The sequence below is a fragment of the Monodon monoceros genome, unplaced genomic scaffold (assembly GCF_005190385.1).
Source record: "Monodon monoceros isolate NGI ecotype Baffin Bay Population unplaced genomic scaffold, NGI_Narwhal_1 Contig6394_ctg1, whole genome shotgun sequence".
In the NCBI taxonomy this organism is placed as follows: domain Eukaryota; kingdom Metazoa; phylum Chordata; class Mammalia; order Artiodactyla; family Monodontidae; genus Monodon; species Monodon monoceros.
In genome coordinates, this window is record NW_021702126.1 from 1 (window position 1) to 15,877 (window position 15,877).

Consider the following 15,877-nt stretch of genomic DNA (forward strand, 5'->3'; position numbering starts at 1 on the left):
ACCTGTACGGCCTGCACGGGGGGCGGCGTGTGGGCCCCGTGTCCACCGTGGGCGTGACCGGTGAGTGAGGCTGGGGGCTTGTTTGTTTTCCTCCCACCAGTGGCCCCCAGCCTCCCTGTGGCATTGCCCTCCCTTGCCTTCCCCACCTGCCTGGGGAAGACCTAGAAAGAACAGCTCACGGGGGACTGGGCTACAACCAGCTGCGCGACTTTGAGCAAGTCTTAAACTTTCTGTGCCTGTTTCCTCAGCTGTAAAATGGGGATAGTGACACCTACCTCACAGAACCGTTGTGAGATTAAATGAATTAACAGACCTAAGAAAGGGTCTGGCACCAAGTAAACATGCTGGCAATGTTTGCTGCTATGGTTACTACATTTGTCCTTAGCCTGGGGTCTGCTCTGTCGCCTTTGGCTGGTTCAGCTTAGATATTCAGAATGTCCATGAGACATTGCCCTCTGCACCAGTGCAGCTGGAAACTTTCTTTACTGCTCATCCAGTGAGTGGTTATAGCAAGGAAGAATGTCCCTTCCACCCTAGTACAGGGCCACTCAGCCACCACAGAGGACCAGCCTGGGCACCTACTCTCCAGAGCCCCAGCATGAGGGGCCAGATCACAGACAGGCCTCTGGGACCCTCCTGCTAATCTGCCCAGCTTGGCCCCAGCAAGGGGCATCTCTTTTCCCCTTTGTTCACTGAAACAAAGACACAGCTTTTTCAAAAGCAACTTTTAATATAAAGGGGAAGATTTTGAAAAGCAGAGAAACAGGTTTCCAGAGCATGGTTTCTGTACTTCTCAAAGGGACTTGGTTGGCTTAGTTTCCAGAAGCTTCCACTCCCAATTTCTTTTCTTTCTTTAGTCAGCCCAGAGAGTAGGGAGAGGGGAAATCCTCTCTGAGGTACTGTCCTGCAGGCCTGAAGTAGCAGGATGGAGGCTCATGCCAGGCCCAGAAAATGTGGCCGAGGTTTTTCCTGGAGCCACCCTCAGTCCATCCATCTGTCCGGGACAGCCACACTGGTCCCTGGGTAAGGATGGACAGTGTCGGGCACTGACTGAGGCGGTGCAGTAGAGGAAAACCGAATCTTGGAATCGGAGAAACTGAGTTCCATCCCTGGCGTCTCAGTTCTTAGCTGTGCGATGGCGCTCATCATCCGAGCAGGAAGGTGATAGGCAGCTGGAGCCCGCTGAGCTGACCCAGGGCCGGTCCCTGGCACACAGCGCGTGGTGAACCGTTGCTAGGAGAAGAATTAGCATGCAGCTTTAGAAACATGGCTAACTTGGGAAAGGATTATGCCAAATGCAGCATAGGGCCTGCGGTACTCATGGGTAGCTATCATTCCACCTTTCCCAGTTAAGCCAAACCACCAATGATAAGGCTTGATGGTGAGGGGCAGTTTCTCTCTCTCATGGAAAGAAGTACAGAGACGCAGGAAACGGATGCTAAAGGAACCAGCAGAGCTAGAAGGCAAATGAAATGAAACACAATGCACGCGTGGCCTGGCACCTGTACCTGGGAGAAGCTCAGTACGTGATGGTTGTTCTGGCCCGCCTTCAGCTGCCTGCATCCCCGCCCTCCCCACTCAGACTTATTGCTATCCTCCTGAGGCCTCATCTCCAGCCTGGCCACACCACACGGCTGGTGGGATCTTAGTTCCCCGGCCAGGGATTGAACCCGTGCCCCCTACAGTGGAAGCGTGGAGCCCTAACCACTGGACCACCAGGGAAGTCCCATGCCAGTCTGTTTTTTTGTTTGTTTGTTTGTTTTTGTGGTATGCGGGCCTCTCACCATTGTGGCCTCTCCCGTAGCGGAGCATAGGCTCCAGACGCGCAGGCCCAGCAGCCATGGCTCACAGGCCCAGCCGCTCCGCGGCATGTGGGATCCTCCCAGACCGGGTCACGAACCCGTGTCCCCTGCATCGGCAGGCGGACTCTCAACCACTGCGCAACCAGGGAAGCCCCCAGCCTGTTTTTAAAGCAGGTTTTATCAGTACAGAGCCTAGTCTTGTCCTCCCACAGGAGCCAGAGAAACAAGCTCTTGGGAACCCCACTCACCCAGCTGCCCCTCTGCCAGTTGCCTCTTCGGACCACCTTCCAGGCTGGTCACTAATGAGCAGGGCTTCCCAGACTCAGCTCATTCTGGGGCAATGGGGACCAGCAGGTCCTGAGCTTGGCCTTTTCCAGACGTGCAGACCATTCATTCATTTAACAAACATTTGTGGAGCACCCACTGGGTGCCAGTGCTGGGGACACAGCAGCGAACAAGGCAAAGCTCCTGCTGAGAGCTCACATTCTGTCAGAGGGAGACAGGCACCAAATTGCACAAATATGTCAGTGAGACCGTATGTGACAGTGACAAGAGCTGGGGAGAAAAGCAAAGCCCAGTAGGTGAGATGGTGAGTGGGCGGGAAGCAGGCAGGAAAGGGCCTCCCTGAGAAAAGGACCTGCAGGAGGGAGAGGACAAGCCACGCAGGCCTCTAGGGAAGAGCATCCGGAGCAGAGGGAAGGTGCCTGAATGTCTGTGGACCAGTGAGGAATGTTTTGGAATGGGGAGGGTGATGTGAGAGATAAACAGGTGGGGCCTTGGAGGTCATTGTAAGGACCTGGTTTTTTCTCTGAGTGAGATGGAAGCCATTGCGGGAACAGACTCTGACTAATGTGTTAACAGTGGGGAACAGAGCAAAGGCGATGAGGGTGGAGGAGGGAGGGGATTTAGGAGACTGTGCTATAGTCCAGTAAGAGCACGTGTGCTTAGAGATGGTGGCGGTGGAGCTGGGGAGGGGGAAGGGGGTCAGCTTCTGAAGGTAATGCGGACAGGATTTCCTCGCAGGCCGGCCGAGGGGTGGAAGAGAGGACTCAGGGATGACTCGGCGAATGAAGCTGTGGTTTTGCTGAGGTGGGAAAGCTGGGGGGAGCAGGTGTGGCAGCAGCCCCTGAGCTCGGTTTTGGACTTGTTGAGTTTGAGACATCAGTTAGGCACCCAAGGAAGATGCTGAGCAAACACAAGTCTGGGGGTCAGCATGGAGGTCTGGATGGGAGGTCTTTGGAGCCAGAGATGCACAGATGGAACTTCAGCCACTTTCCCAGGATCTCAGTGGTGGCTGACACCCCTCCCCGCAAGCACAGCCCCGGATTCTGGCAGGGATTTAGTGAAGGGTTGTTGGCCAGACAGATGCCGCCAATCAGTGTAGTCTTACATCAGAACCACCCGGTGGGCACCACAAAAACAACACACATAATTACTACAAGGGGAAGAGGGGCTTTTCCTAACAGCCCCCCACCATCTCTATCTCAGCTCCACAACCAGAAGAGACTCCCGCAGCCACCGAGCGCCCCCGGAAGCCACACCTCGGGGAGCTGACAGTGACAGATGTGACCCCCAGCTCCGTGGGCCTTGCATGGACAGTCCCTGAGGGCCAGTTTGACTCCTTCGTGGTCCAGTACAAGGACAGGGATGGGCAGCCCCAGGCAGTGCCTGTGGCCGCAGACCAGCGAGAGGCCACTGTCCCCGGCCTGGAGCCTGCACGCAAATACAAGATGAACTTCTACGGGCTACATGGTGGGCAGCGCATGGGCCCCCTCTCTGTGGTAGCCATGACTGGTGAGTGAGCGTGGGTAAAGGTAGCTCCCATCCCTGGTTACCCGGGGCCACCCCCTCCCCTAGCCTCTCTCTCAGGTCCTGCCTCAGTGGCCCCTGCAGGTCCTCCCCAGTCTATTACCTGAGCCCTTGGCTCCTCTCCTGAGCTGGAACCTTCCCTACCCTCCAGTCTCCACCTCCACTCTGTCTCCTCCCCCAGGCAGGATTGTCTTCCTCCCATCTGACCTGAGTCTAGCCAAACGCTGTCTCTCTGACTGTCCACAGCTGTTTCCTTCCCTCTCTTTACAACCCTGCTGTGACTTGGACCCAGCTACCACCTCCCCCTGCTGCCCTTTTTCATTGGGGTTAAAGAACACACATCCCTTGAATCTCTTCTCAGGGGCCCTCAGCCCCCTGGTCTGAGCTGTGTTCCCTTCTGGCCAAGCCAGAATCTCGCTCCCTCAGGGAAGCGGCCCTTGCTCGTGGCTCCCAGCCTCTCCCACCCCTCATGCTTCCTGGGCACAGGTTGCCACCAGTTTTGTGCTATGGTGTCTGGTGAGACCAGTGAACCCCTTTCAGAGCAATGTCTTAAAATCCATAAAGTAAAACACATAGGATTACAAAGGTAACCAATTCTATTGATTAACCAATTATCAAAAATATTTTAAAACTCGAATTTATGATTCAGTAATACAGGAACTTCATCATTAGTTCATTAAATAGCAAGACTTAGTGGCATGTTTAATAACCTACCCACATTTAGAAGCAGTGATGAGTGTAAAGAGTATTTTTTTTAATTTTTTAATTTTATTTTACCTTTTTATACAGCAGGTTCTTATTAGTTATCCAGTTTATACATATTAGTGTATACATGTCAATCCCAATCTCCCAGTTCATCCCACCACCACCACCACCACCCCCGCCACTTTCCCCCCTTGGTGTCCATACATTTGTTCTGTACCTCTGTGTCTCAACTTCTGCCCTGCAAACCGGTTCATCTGCACCATTTCTCTAGGTTCCACATATATGCGTTAATATACAATATTTGTTTTTCTTTTTCTGACTTACTTCACTCTGTATGACAGACTCTAGGTCCATCCACGTCTCCACAAATCACCCAATTTGGTTCTTTCTTACGGCTGAGTAATATTCCATTGTATATATGTACCACATCTTCTTTATCATTTGTTGATGGGCCTTTAGGCTGCTTCCATGACCTGGCTATTGTAAATAGTGCTGCAATGAACATTGGGGTGCATGTGCCTTTTTGAATTATGGTTTTCTCATATACTGGGTATATGCCCAGTAGTGGGATTTCTGGGTCATATGGTAATTCTATTTTTAGTTTTTTAAGGAACCTCCATACTGTTCTCCATAGAGGCTGTATCAATTTACATTCTTACCAACAGTGCAAGAGGGTTCCCTTTCCTCCACACCCTCTCCAGCATTTATTGTTTCTAGATTTTCTGATGATGCCCATTCTAACTGGTGTGAGGTGATACCTCATTGTAGTTTTGATTTGCATTTCTCTAATAATTAGTGGTGTTGAGCAGCTTTTCATGTGCTTCTTGGCCATCTGTATGTCTTCTTTGGAGAACTGTCTATTTAGGTCTTCTGCCCATTTTTGGACTGGGTTGTTTGTTTTTTTAATATTGAGCTGCATGAAATGTTTATATATTTTGGAGATTAATCCTTTGTCCATTGATTCGTTTGTAAATATTTTCTCCCATTCTGAGGGTTGTCTTTTCGTCTTGTTTGTAGTTTTCTTTGCTTTGCAAAAGCTTTTAAGTTTCATTAGGTCCCATTTGTTTATTTTTGTTTTTATTTCCATTACTGTAGGAGGTGGATCAAAAAAGATCTTGCTGTGATTTATGTCAAAGAGTGTTTTCCTCTAAGAGTTTGATAGTGTCCAGTCTTACATTTAGGTCTCTAATCCATTTTGAGTTTATTTTTGTGTATGGTGTTAGGGAGTGTTCTAATTTCATTATTTTACATGTAGCTGTCCAGTTTTCCCAGCACCACTTATTGAAGAGACTGTCTTTTCTCCATTTTATATCCTTGCCTCCTTTGTCATAGATTAGTTGACCATAGATGTGTGAGTTTATCTCTGGGCTTTCTATCCTGTTCCATTGATCTATATTTCTGTTTTTGTGCCAGTACCATATTGTCTTGATTACTGTAGCTTTGTAGTATCATCTGAAGTCAGGGAGTCTGATTCCTCCAGTTATGTTTTTTTCCCTCAAGACTGCTTTGGCTATTCGGGGTCTTTTGTGTTTCCATACAAATTTTAAGATTTTTTGTTCTAGTTCTGTAAAAATGCCATTGGTAATTTGATAGGGATTTCACTGAATCTGTAGATTGCTTTGGTAGTATAGTCATTTTCACAATATTGATTCTTCCAATCCAATAACATGGTATATCTCTCCATCTGTTTGTATTATCTTTAATTTCTTTCATCAGTGTCTTATAGTTTTCTGCATACAGGTCTTTTGTCTCCCTAGGTAGGTTTATTCCTAGGTGTTTTATTCTTTTTGTTACAGTGGTAAATGGGAGTGTTTCCTTAATTTCTCTTTCAGATTTTTCATCATTAGTGTATAGGAATGCAAGAGATTTCTGTGCATTAATTTTGTATCCTGCATCTTTACCAAATTCATTTATTAGCTCTAGTAGATTTCTGGTGGCATCTTTAGGATTCTCTATGTATAGTATCGTGTCATCTGCAAACAGTGACAGTTTTACTTCTTCTTTTCCAATGTGTATTCCTTTTATGTCTTTTTCTTCTCTGATTGCCATGGCTAGGACGTCAAAAACTATGTTGAATAATAGTGGTGAGAGTGGACATCCTTGTCTTGTTCCTGATCTTAGAGGAAATGCTTTCAGTTTTTCACCATTGAGAATGATGTTTGCTGTGGGTTTGTCGTATATGGCCTTTATTATGTTGAGGTAGGTTACCTCTATGTCCACTTTCTGGAGAGTTTTTATCATAAATGGGTGTTGAATTTTGTCAAAAGCTTTTTCTGCATCTATTGAGATGATCATATGGTTTTTATTCTTCAGTTTGTTAATACGGTGTATCACATTGATTGATTTGCGTGTATTGAAGAATCCTTGCATCCTTGGGATAAACCCCACTTGATCATGGTGTATGATCCTTTTAATGTGTTGTTGGATTCTGTTTGCTAGTATTTTGTTGAGGATTTTTGCATCTATATTCATCAGTGATATTGGTCTGTAATTTTCTTTTTGTAGCATCTTTGTCTGGTTTTGGTATCAGGGTGATGGTGGCCTCATAGAATGAGTTTGGGAGTGTTCCTTCCTCTGCAACTTTTGGAAGAGTTTGAGAAGGATGGGTGTTAGCTCTTCTCTAAATGTTTGATAGAATTCACATGTGAAGCCATCTGGTCCTGGACTTTTGTTTGTTGTAAGATTTTTAATCACAGTTTCAATTTCATTACTTGTGATTGGTCGGTTCATATTTTCTGTTTCTTCCTGGTTCAGTCTTGGAAGGTTATACCTTTCTAAGAATTTGTCCATTTCTTCCAGGTTGTCCATTTTATTGGCATAGAGTTGCTTATAGTAGTCTCTTAGGATGCTTTGTATTTCTGCAGTGTCTGTTGTAACTTCTCCTTTTTCATTTCTAATTTTATTGATTTGAGTCCTCTCCCTCTTTTTCTTTTTTTTTAAATATTTAATTTTATTTATTTTTGACTGGGTTGGGTTTTTGTTGCTGCGCGCAGGCTTTCTCCAGTTGCTGTGAGCAGGGACTACTCTTGTTGCAGTGCACGGTCTTCTCACTGTGGTGGATTCTCTTGTTGCGGAGCATGGGCTCTAGGCATGCGGGCTTCAGTAGTTGTGGCACGCGGGCTCTAGAGCGCAGGCTCAGTAGTTGTGGTGCATGGGCTTAGTTGCTCCATGGCATGTGGGATCTTCCTGGACCAGGGATCAAACCCGTGTCCCCTGCATTGGCAGGCAGATTCTCAACCACTGTGCCACCAGGGAAGTCCCACCAGTCTATTCTGTATGTCCCTGATTCTGTTTCTGTTTCATAGATAAGTTCATTTGTGTCATATTTTATTTTTTTTTTAACGTCTTTATTGGAGTATAATTGTTTTACAATGGTATGTTAGTTTCTGCTTTATAACAAAGTGAATCAGTTATACATATACATATGTTCCCATATCTTTTCCCTCTTGCATCTCCCTCCCTCCCACCCTCCCTATCCCACCCCTCTAGGTGGTCACAAACCACCTAGCTGATCTCCCTGTGCTATGCGGCTGCTTCCCACTAGCTATCTATTTTATGTTTGGTAGTGTATATATGTCCATGCCACTCTCTCACTTTGTCACAGTTTACCCTTCCCCCTCCCCATATCCTCAAGTCCATTCTCTAGTAGGTTCCCTCTTTTTCTTGATGAGTCTGGCTAATGGTTTATCAATTTGTTTATCTTCTCAAAGAACCATCTTTTAGTTTTATTGATCTTTGCTATTGTTTTCTTTGTTTCTATTTCATTTATTTCTGCTCTGATCTTTATGATTTCTTTCCTTCTACTAACTTTGGGCTTTGTTTGTTCTTTCTCTAGTTCCTTCAGGTGTAAGGTTAGAGTTTTTATTTGAGATTTTTCTTGTTTCTTGAGGTAGGCTTTTATTGCTATAAACTTCCCTCTTAGAACTGCTTTTGCTGCATCCCATAGGTTTTGGATAGTCATGTTTTCATTGTAATTTGTCTCTAGGTTTTTTTTGATTTCTTCTTTGATTTCTTCAGTGATCTCTTGGTTATTTAGTAACGTATTGTTTAGCCTCCATGTGTTTGTGTTTTTAAAATTTTTTTCCCTGTAATTGATTTGTAATCTCATAGTGTTGTGGTCAGAAAAAATGCTTGATATGGGGCTTCCCATATCAAGCATGAACACGGGGCACCAGGTTCGTGCCCCAGTCTGGGAAGATCCCACATGCCGCGGAGCGGCTGGGCCTGTGAGCCATGGCCGCTGAGCGTGTGCGTCCGGAGCCTGTGCTCCGCAACAGGAGAGGCCACAGCAGTGAGAGGCCCGCATGCCGCAAAAAAAAAAAAAAAAAAATGCTTGATATGATTTCAGTTTTCTTAAATTTACTGAGGCTTGATTTGTGACCCAAGGTGTGATCTATACTGGCGAAGGTTCCGTGTGCACTTGAGAAGAAAGTGTAATCTGCTGTTTTTGGATGGAATGTCCTATAAATATCAATTAAATCTATCTGGTCTGTTGTGCCATTTAAAGCTTGTGTTTCCTTATTAATTTTCTGTTTGGCTGATCTGTCCATTGGTGTAAGTGAGGTGTTAAAGTCCCCCATTATTATTGTGTTACTGTCGATTTCCTCTCTTACAGCTGTTAGCAGTTGCCTTATGTACTGAGGTGCTCCTATGTTGGGTGCATATATATTTATAATTGTTATATCTTCTCCTTGGATTGATCCCTTGATCATTATGTAGTGTCCTTCCTTGTCTCATGTAACATTCTTTATTTTAAAGTCTATTTTATCTGATATGAGTATTGCTACTCCAGCTTTCTTTTGATTTCCATTTGCATGGAATATCTTTTTCCATCCCCTCACTTTTAGTCTGTATGTGTCCCTAGGTCTGAAGTGGGTCTCTTATAGACAGCATATATATGGGTCTTGTTTTTGTATCCATTCAGCGAGCCTGTGTCTTTTGGTTGGAGCATTTAATCCATTCACATGTAAGGTAATTATCGATATGTATGTTCCTATGACCATTTTCTTAATGGTTTTGGGTTTGTTTTTGTAGGTCCTTTTCTTCTCTTGTGTTTCCCACTTAGAGAAGTTCCTTTAGCGTTTGTTGTAGAGCTGGTTTGGTGGTGCTGAATTCTCTTAGCTTTTGCTTGTCTGTAAAGCTTTTGATTTCTCCATCAAATCTGAATGAGATCCTTGCCGGGTAGAGTAATCTTTGTTGTAGGTTCTTCCCTTACATCACTTTAAATATGTCATACCACCCCCTTCTGGCTTGTAGAGTTTCTGCTGAGAAATCAGCTGTTAACCTTATGGGAGTTCCCTTGTATGTTATTTGTCGTTTTTCCCTTGCTGCTTTCAATAATTTTTCTTTGTCTTTAATTTTTGCCAATTTGATTACTATGTGTCTCGGCGTGTTTCTCCTTGGGTTTATCCTCTATGGGACCCTCTGCGCTTCCTGGACTTGGGTGGCTCTTTCCTTTCCCATGTAGGGAAGTTTTTGACTATAATCTCTTCAAATATTTTCTTGGGTCCTTTCTGTCTCTCTTCTCCTTCTGGGACTCCTATAATGCAAATGTTGTTGCATTTCATGTTGTCCCAGAGGTCTCTTAGTCTGTCTTCATTTCTTTTCATTCTTTTTTCTTTATTCTGTTCAGCAGCAGTGAATTCCACCATTCTGTCTTCCAGGTCACTTATCCTTTCTCTGCCTCAGTTATTCTGCTGTTGATTCCTTCTAGTGTAGTTTTCATTTCAGTTATTGTATTGTTCATCTCTGTTTGTTTGTTCTTTAATTCTTCTATGTCTTTGTTAAACATTTCTTGCATGTTCTCCATCTTTGCCTCCATTCTTTTCCCGAAGTCCTGGATCATCTTCACTATCATTATTCTGAATTCTTTTTCTGGAAGGTTGCCTATCTCCACTTCATTTAGTTGTTTTTCTGGGGTTTTATCTTGTTCCTTCATCTGGTACATAGCCCTCTGCCTTTTCGTCTTGTCTATCTTTCTGTGAATGTGGTTTTTGTTCCACAGGCTGCAGGATTGTAGCTCTTCTTGCTTCTGCTATCTGCCCTCTGGTGGATGAGGCTATCTAAGAGGCTTGAGCAAGTTTCCTGAAGGGAGGGACTGGTGGTGGGTAGAGCTGGGTGTTGCTCTGGTGGGCAGAGCTCAGTAAAACTTTAATCCACTTGTCTGCTGATGGGTGGGGCTGGGTTCCTTCCCTGTTGGTTGTTTGGCCTGAGGCGGCCCAGCGCTGGAGCCTACCCGGCTCTTTGGTGGGGCTAATGGTGGACTCCGGGAAGGGTTATGCCAAGGAGCACTTCCCAGAACTTCTGCTGCCAGTGTCCTTGTCCTCATGGTGAACCACAGCCACCCCCTGCCTCTGCAGCAGACCCTCCAACACTAGCAGGTAGGTCTGCTTCAGTCTCCTATGGGGTCACTGCTCCTTCCCCTGGGTCCCGATGTGCACACTACTTTGTGTGTGCCCTCCAAGAGAGGAGTCTGTTTCCCCCAGTCCTGTCGAAGTCGTATAATCAAATCCCACTAGCCTTCAAAGTCTGATTCTCTGGGAATTCCTCCTCCCATTGCCCGACCCCCAGTTTGGGAAGCCTGACGTTGGGCTCAGAACCTTCACTCCAGTGGGTGTACTTCTGTGGTATAAGTGTTCTCCAGTTTGTGAGTCACTCACCCAGCAGTTATGGGATTTGATTTTATTGTGATTGCGCCCCTCTGCCATCTCACTGTGGCTTCTCCTTTGTCTTTGGATGTGGGGTATCCTTTTTGGTGAGTTCGAGTGTCTTCCTGTCGATGATTGTTCAGCAGTTAGTTGTGACTCCGGTGCTCTTGCAAGAGGGAGTGAGCTCACGTCCTTCTACTCTGCCATCTTGAACCAATCTCTGTAAAGGGTATTTTGAAGTTTCTGCAGTAATTTTAAGGTGATGTGACAATCTCTGTGATTCCTATTGGTGACAGGGTTACAAGCACTGCTAGTACCACCGTGGTTGGTTTCCTATATTCATCATTGAAAGAAATGCTACATTTCACTTAGAGATCAGTGCAAAAGAGATGTAACTGTTTCCCATCTCAGTTCAAAGCCCTCTAAGGCCCTCGGAGCCCAGGAGCCCTGTGAGGGGGGATTTCTCCCGCCAGAGGTCTCAGCCATGTTCTTTGTCCTCCTGGATCCTAGCTCCACTCTCTCCAGCCCCGGGCACAGAGCGCCCCCTTGAGCCACGTCTGGGGGAGCTGACAGTGACGGATGTGACCCCGGACTCCGTGGGCCTCTCCTGGACAGTCCCCGAGGGTGAATTCGACTCGTTCGTGGTCCAGTACAAGGACAGGGACAGGCAGCCCCAGGCGGTGCCTGTGGCTGCAGACCAGCGTGAGGTCACCATCGTCGGCCTGGAGCCCGATAGGAAGTACAAGTTCCTGCTCTTTGGGATCCAGGACGGGAAACGCCACAGCCCAGTCTCTGTGGAGGCAAAGACAGGTGAGAGGGACCCCCACGAAGCTGAGCCTAAGGCCCCAGCCCTGCTGCCCTTCCTCACGCTGCCCTATCACCTCTCCCTTCCGCCGGGTCTCCGCTTCATCCACCTCTTCTGTTTTATTTGAAAAGCCACACTGCCTGCCCCGATCCCAGGCAGATGAGAACCAGGAAAATGGGGCCAGTTCCTGGATCAGTTTCCCCTGCTCACTTTTCCCCTCTTCTCATAATTCCTACTTCTATTGAACGGGGGAGCCTCCTTCAGACCCCTTCCTGGAAGGTGGAACAGGAGAAACAGCAGGGCTAGATACAGGGGAGGGAGCCAGGAGCCGTTCCACCTCCCTTGGCCTGTGAGTCCTCAGCCCTGTGTAGCCATCACCTCCTGAGGAGTCTTCCCTCTGACTCTCACCCAGTTTCCCGCCTACTGGCCCAGACACACTGGGTCCCATATCTGCCTCCCCAGAGGGACCCCTTTCCTCCTCTGCCCTCTTCCTGGAGCTTCAGAAACTGGGGACCAGAGGAGCCCAAGACTGGCTGCCCAGTCAGACCCAGTCAGGCCCAGCCCAGCTGTGCCCCTGTCTTGGGTTTTGATCCAGGCACTCCCCTGCCCCTGGGGGCTCCCTGTTGCCAGAAAACTCTCACAATAACAATGCCGTCAGCATCCTTGCTGTCCAAGAAGTCAGAAGGCCAGCTCCTTCTCAGGCCTCGGGATGGCTTCTTGGGCAGATACCAGATCCTTCTCCCGTCTGAGCTCCCCTTCTTCTCCCCATACCCCCCTCATACATAGGCAGCCCCCACTCCTCCACTGGGTCCTATGAGGGTCACCTCCATCGTAATATCTTACCTCCCCACCAGCTGTCTGCCCCCATCAGGGATCCTTTTCCCCCTCTGACATCCCCAGGACCCTTGGATTTCCCCAGGGAGCAGTCAGATCACAAAGAGTGGGTTCCTCGGCCAAAGGAAATAAGCAGACCAAGCCTGTGATAAGCTGCACCCTGCTAAGGAAATAGTCTCTACTAGGTGCTTAGAGCCTGGACAGCAAGAGGAATAAGATAAATAGCTAGCTAGGGAATCTCTTCTCCCAGAGATGTCTCAGGACAGAAGACCCCTCCCTGCGCTGGTTAAGTGGACAGAGGCAGGGCCAGCTGGGGATGCTGGCAGGCATGGGAGGGTGATGGAAATATTGGGGGGAAGCACTGATCATTTGGGCAGTTCTGGGTTTTTCCATTCTCCAGTGGGAGGCAGTCAAGGAGTCGTTTTGGAAAAAAAAATAAACACAAGAACCTTTCCTCTCTGTCAGTTGCTCGAGGTGACACCAGCCCAGGAGCCCCACCCCGCCTCGGGGAGCTGTGGGTGACAGACCCCACCCCAGACTCACTGCGCCTCTCCTGGACAGTCCCCGAGGGCCACTTTGACTCCTTTGTGGTCCAGTTCAAGGACAGGGACGGGCCCCGGGTGGTGCCTGCAGAGGGCCACGAGCGCTCAGTCACCATCGGCCCTCTGGACGCCAGCCGCAAGTACAGATTCCTCCTCTACGGCCTCCTGGGCAAGAGGCGCCATGGCCCCCTCACCGCCGAGGGCACCACAGGTGAGGGCAGCCCCTGCAGGGGGGCATCTCTGATCTGGAGGCCAGGGGAAGGTCCTTGTGGTCAGTTATGGTGGCTGCCATCACGGTTGTTGTTTGGCTTCAGCTGTTGTGGCTGGGATCCAGTGCCCCCTCTCCTTACACAAGCCGGAAGATCCAGCCCTGCAGGTTGCAGGCATGGCACAGCCCTGTCTTTAGATCTCTCAGTCCTTCCCTTCAGCATCACCCAGCCTTCAAGAAACAACGCAACGATTTCCTCTCTGTGTTTCCATCTCAGAGACCCGGAGAGCTGTGGACGAGGCTGGAACAAAACCACGTCTGGGGGAGGAGCTGCAGGTGGCCAGCGTGACATCAGACTCCGTGGGCCTCTCGTGGACGGTCCCTGAGGGCCAGTTTGACTCCTTTGTGGTCCAGTATAAGGACAGAGATGGGCAACCCCAGGTGGTGCCCGTGGAGGGCAGCCTCAGGGAGGTCAGTGTCTCAGGCCTGGACCCTGCCCGCAGGTACAAGCTGCTGCTCTACGGGCTATACGAGGGCAAGCGTGTGGGTCCCATCTCCACCATCGCCATGACCGGTGAGTGCAGCTGGGGGGAACACACTGTGCCTCCTGTCCGCCTGGCTCTCCTGGTCTGATGGAGCCACACGAATTCAGAGCTTCCTACACTCCTTCTTTTGGGGGAAGGGATCAGCTTCATAGAGGCATAATTTACATACAATAAAATTCACCCATTTTAAGCTCATAATTCAATGAAACCATTACCACAACAAACATATAAAACATTGACTCCAGAAGTTTCCCTATGCTCATTTGCAGTCAGTTTCCCCACCCCCAGCTTCTGACAATCACTAATTGCTTTCTATCATTATAGTTTTTCCTTTTTAAGCTTTTCCTTTAACAGAATCATACAGTACACAGTTTTTTGTGTTTTTCTTGCACTTAACATAATGCTTTTGAAATTCATCAATGTGTATCAGTAGTTGGTCCTTTTTATTACTGACCTCTTGTCTTCACCTCCTCCCCTCCTTCCATCCTCTTGGAGAGTCTTGGTGCGGTGACAAACCAGTCACCCATCTCTACCTGTCTCTCTGAACCAGCCCCCAGGGAAGAAGTCGAAGCTGAGACTGAGGCCCCCAGCCCTCCAGCATCTGAGCCCCGTCTGGGGGAGGTGACTGTGGAGGAGGGCACCCCACACACCCTGCATCTCTCCTGGACCGTGATTGAGGGAGAATTTGACTCCTTTGAGGTCCAGTACACAGACGAGGAGGGGAAACTCCAAGTAGTCCATTTAGGGGGCAACCAGAATGACATCACCCTCTCTGGCCTGGAATCCGACCACAGATACCTGGTGAGCCTGTACGGTCTCCACGATGGGCAGCGTGTGGGTCCTGTGCACGTCGAGGCCCTGACAGGTGAGCAAAAGAACTCTGCCCACTCGGCTTCCTTCCAGGTGGCTGTGAGGGCCCGGAGGAGGGCAGAGTCCCCGTGGACACCGTGCCCCTCTCTCAGGTCCTTCTCCCTCCATGTCTGTGTTCAGCCCCAAATGAGGAAGAGAATGAACCTTCAGAATCTCCCTCTACCACCCCTGAGACTCACGTCACGCCTCGCCTGGGGGAGCTGGCAGTGACAGACGCCACCCCCGAATCCCTGAGCCTCTCCTGGACCATCCCCGAGGGCCAGTTTGACCACTTCCTGATCCAGTACAAGAACGGGGACGGACAGCCCAAGGCTGTGAGGGTGCCGGGGTACGAGGACGAGGTCACCATCTCGGGCCTGGAGCCAGACCACAAGTACAAGATGAACCTGTACGGCTTCCATGACAGCCAGCGCTTGGGCCCCGTCTCTGTCATCGGGGTGACAAGTGAGTGGACGGTGGAAGCCCCAGGGTGGGACCTCGTGGGAGGATCACCCTCTCTCAGGTGATGGGTGAGTGGGGTGCAGGAGGCCCCTCTACTCGAGGCTGAGCCATGGTGCCCTGTGTGCCTCTCCAGGCTCCCTGAGGACCAGTATGTCCCCCTGGGCAGGGAAGGGCCTCTGTGAGCCATGCTGGTGGCTGCCCTGGTCCCCCACAGCTGACCCTGGAGGCTCCAGGCATGTTTATGAGATGTCAGCTGAACAGGACCACCCAGCCCCAAGGACGGGCTTCTCTGAACTGACTTCAGGGCCCGGAGCCGGGGCCAAGGCTTGGGAGGAGACCCAAGGACATCACCTGGGACCCTGCCTCACCCTCTCTGTGTCTCTCCCTCTCAGCTGCAGAGGAAGACACCCCCAGCCCCACAGAACCCAGCACAGAGGCCTCGGAGGCCCCCGAGGAGCCCCTCCTGGGGGAGCTGACGGTGACAGGATCCTCCCCGGACTCGCTGAGCCTCTCCTGGACCGTCCCCCAGGGCCACTTCGACTCCTTCACCGTCCAGTACAAGGGCAGGGACGGGCCCCAGGTGGTGCGTGTCGGGGGCGAGGAGAGTGAGGTGACCGCTGGGGGCCTGGAGCCCGGGCGCAAGTACAAGATGCACCTGTACGGCCTGCA

General features: G+C 49.3%; 1 protein-coding gene across 1 annotated transcript; it reads left to right on the top strand.

The window, feature by feature from the left end:
• Positions 1-3: 3 nt before the first annotated feature.
• On the top strand, positions 4-15,870 carry LOC114890759 (tenascin-X-like; the record flags this gene model as incomplete). Its single annotated transcript, XM_029214615.1, has 8 exons — positions 4-60; positions 3,291-3,596; positions 11,474-11,773; positions 13,068-13,355; positions 13,630-13,926; positions 14,448-14,762; positions 14,888-15,211; positions 15,601-15,870. Coding segments are annotated over 8 exons (2,157 nt in total), but the record flags the coding sequence as incomplete, so codon positions are not given.
• Between the last annotated feature and the right edge of the window lie 7 nt (positions 15,871-15,877).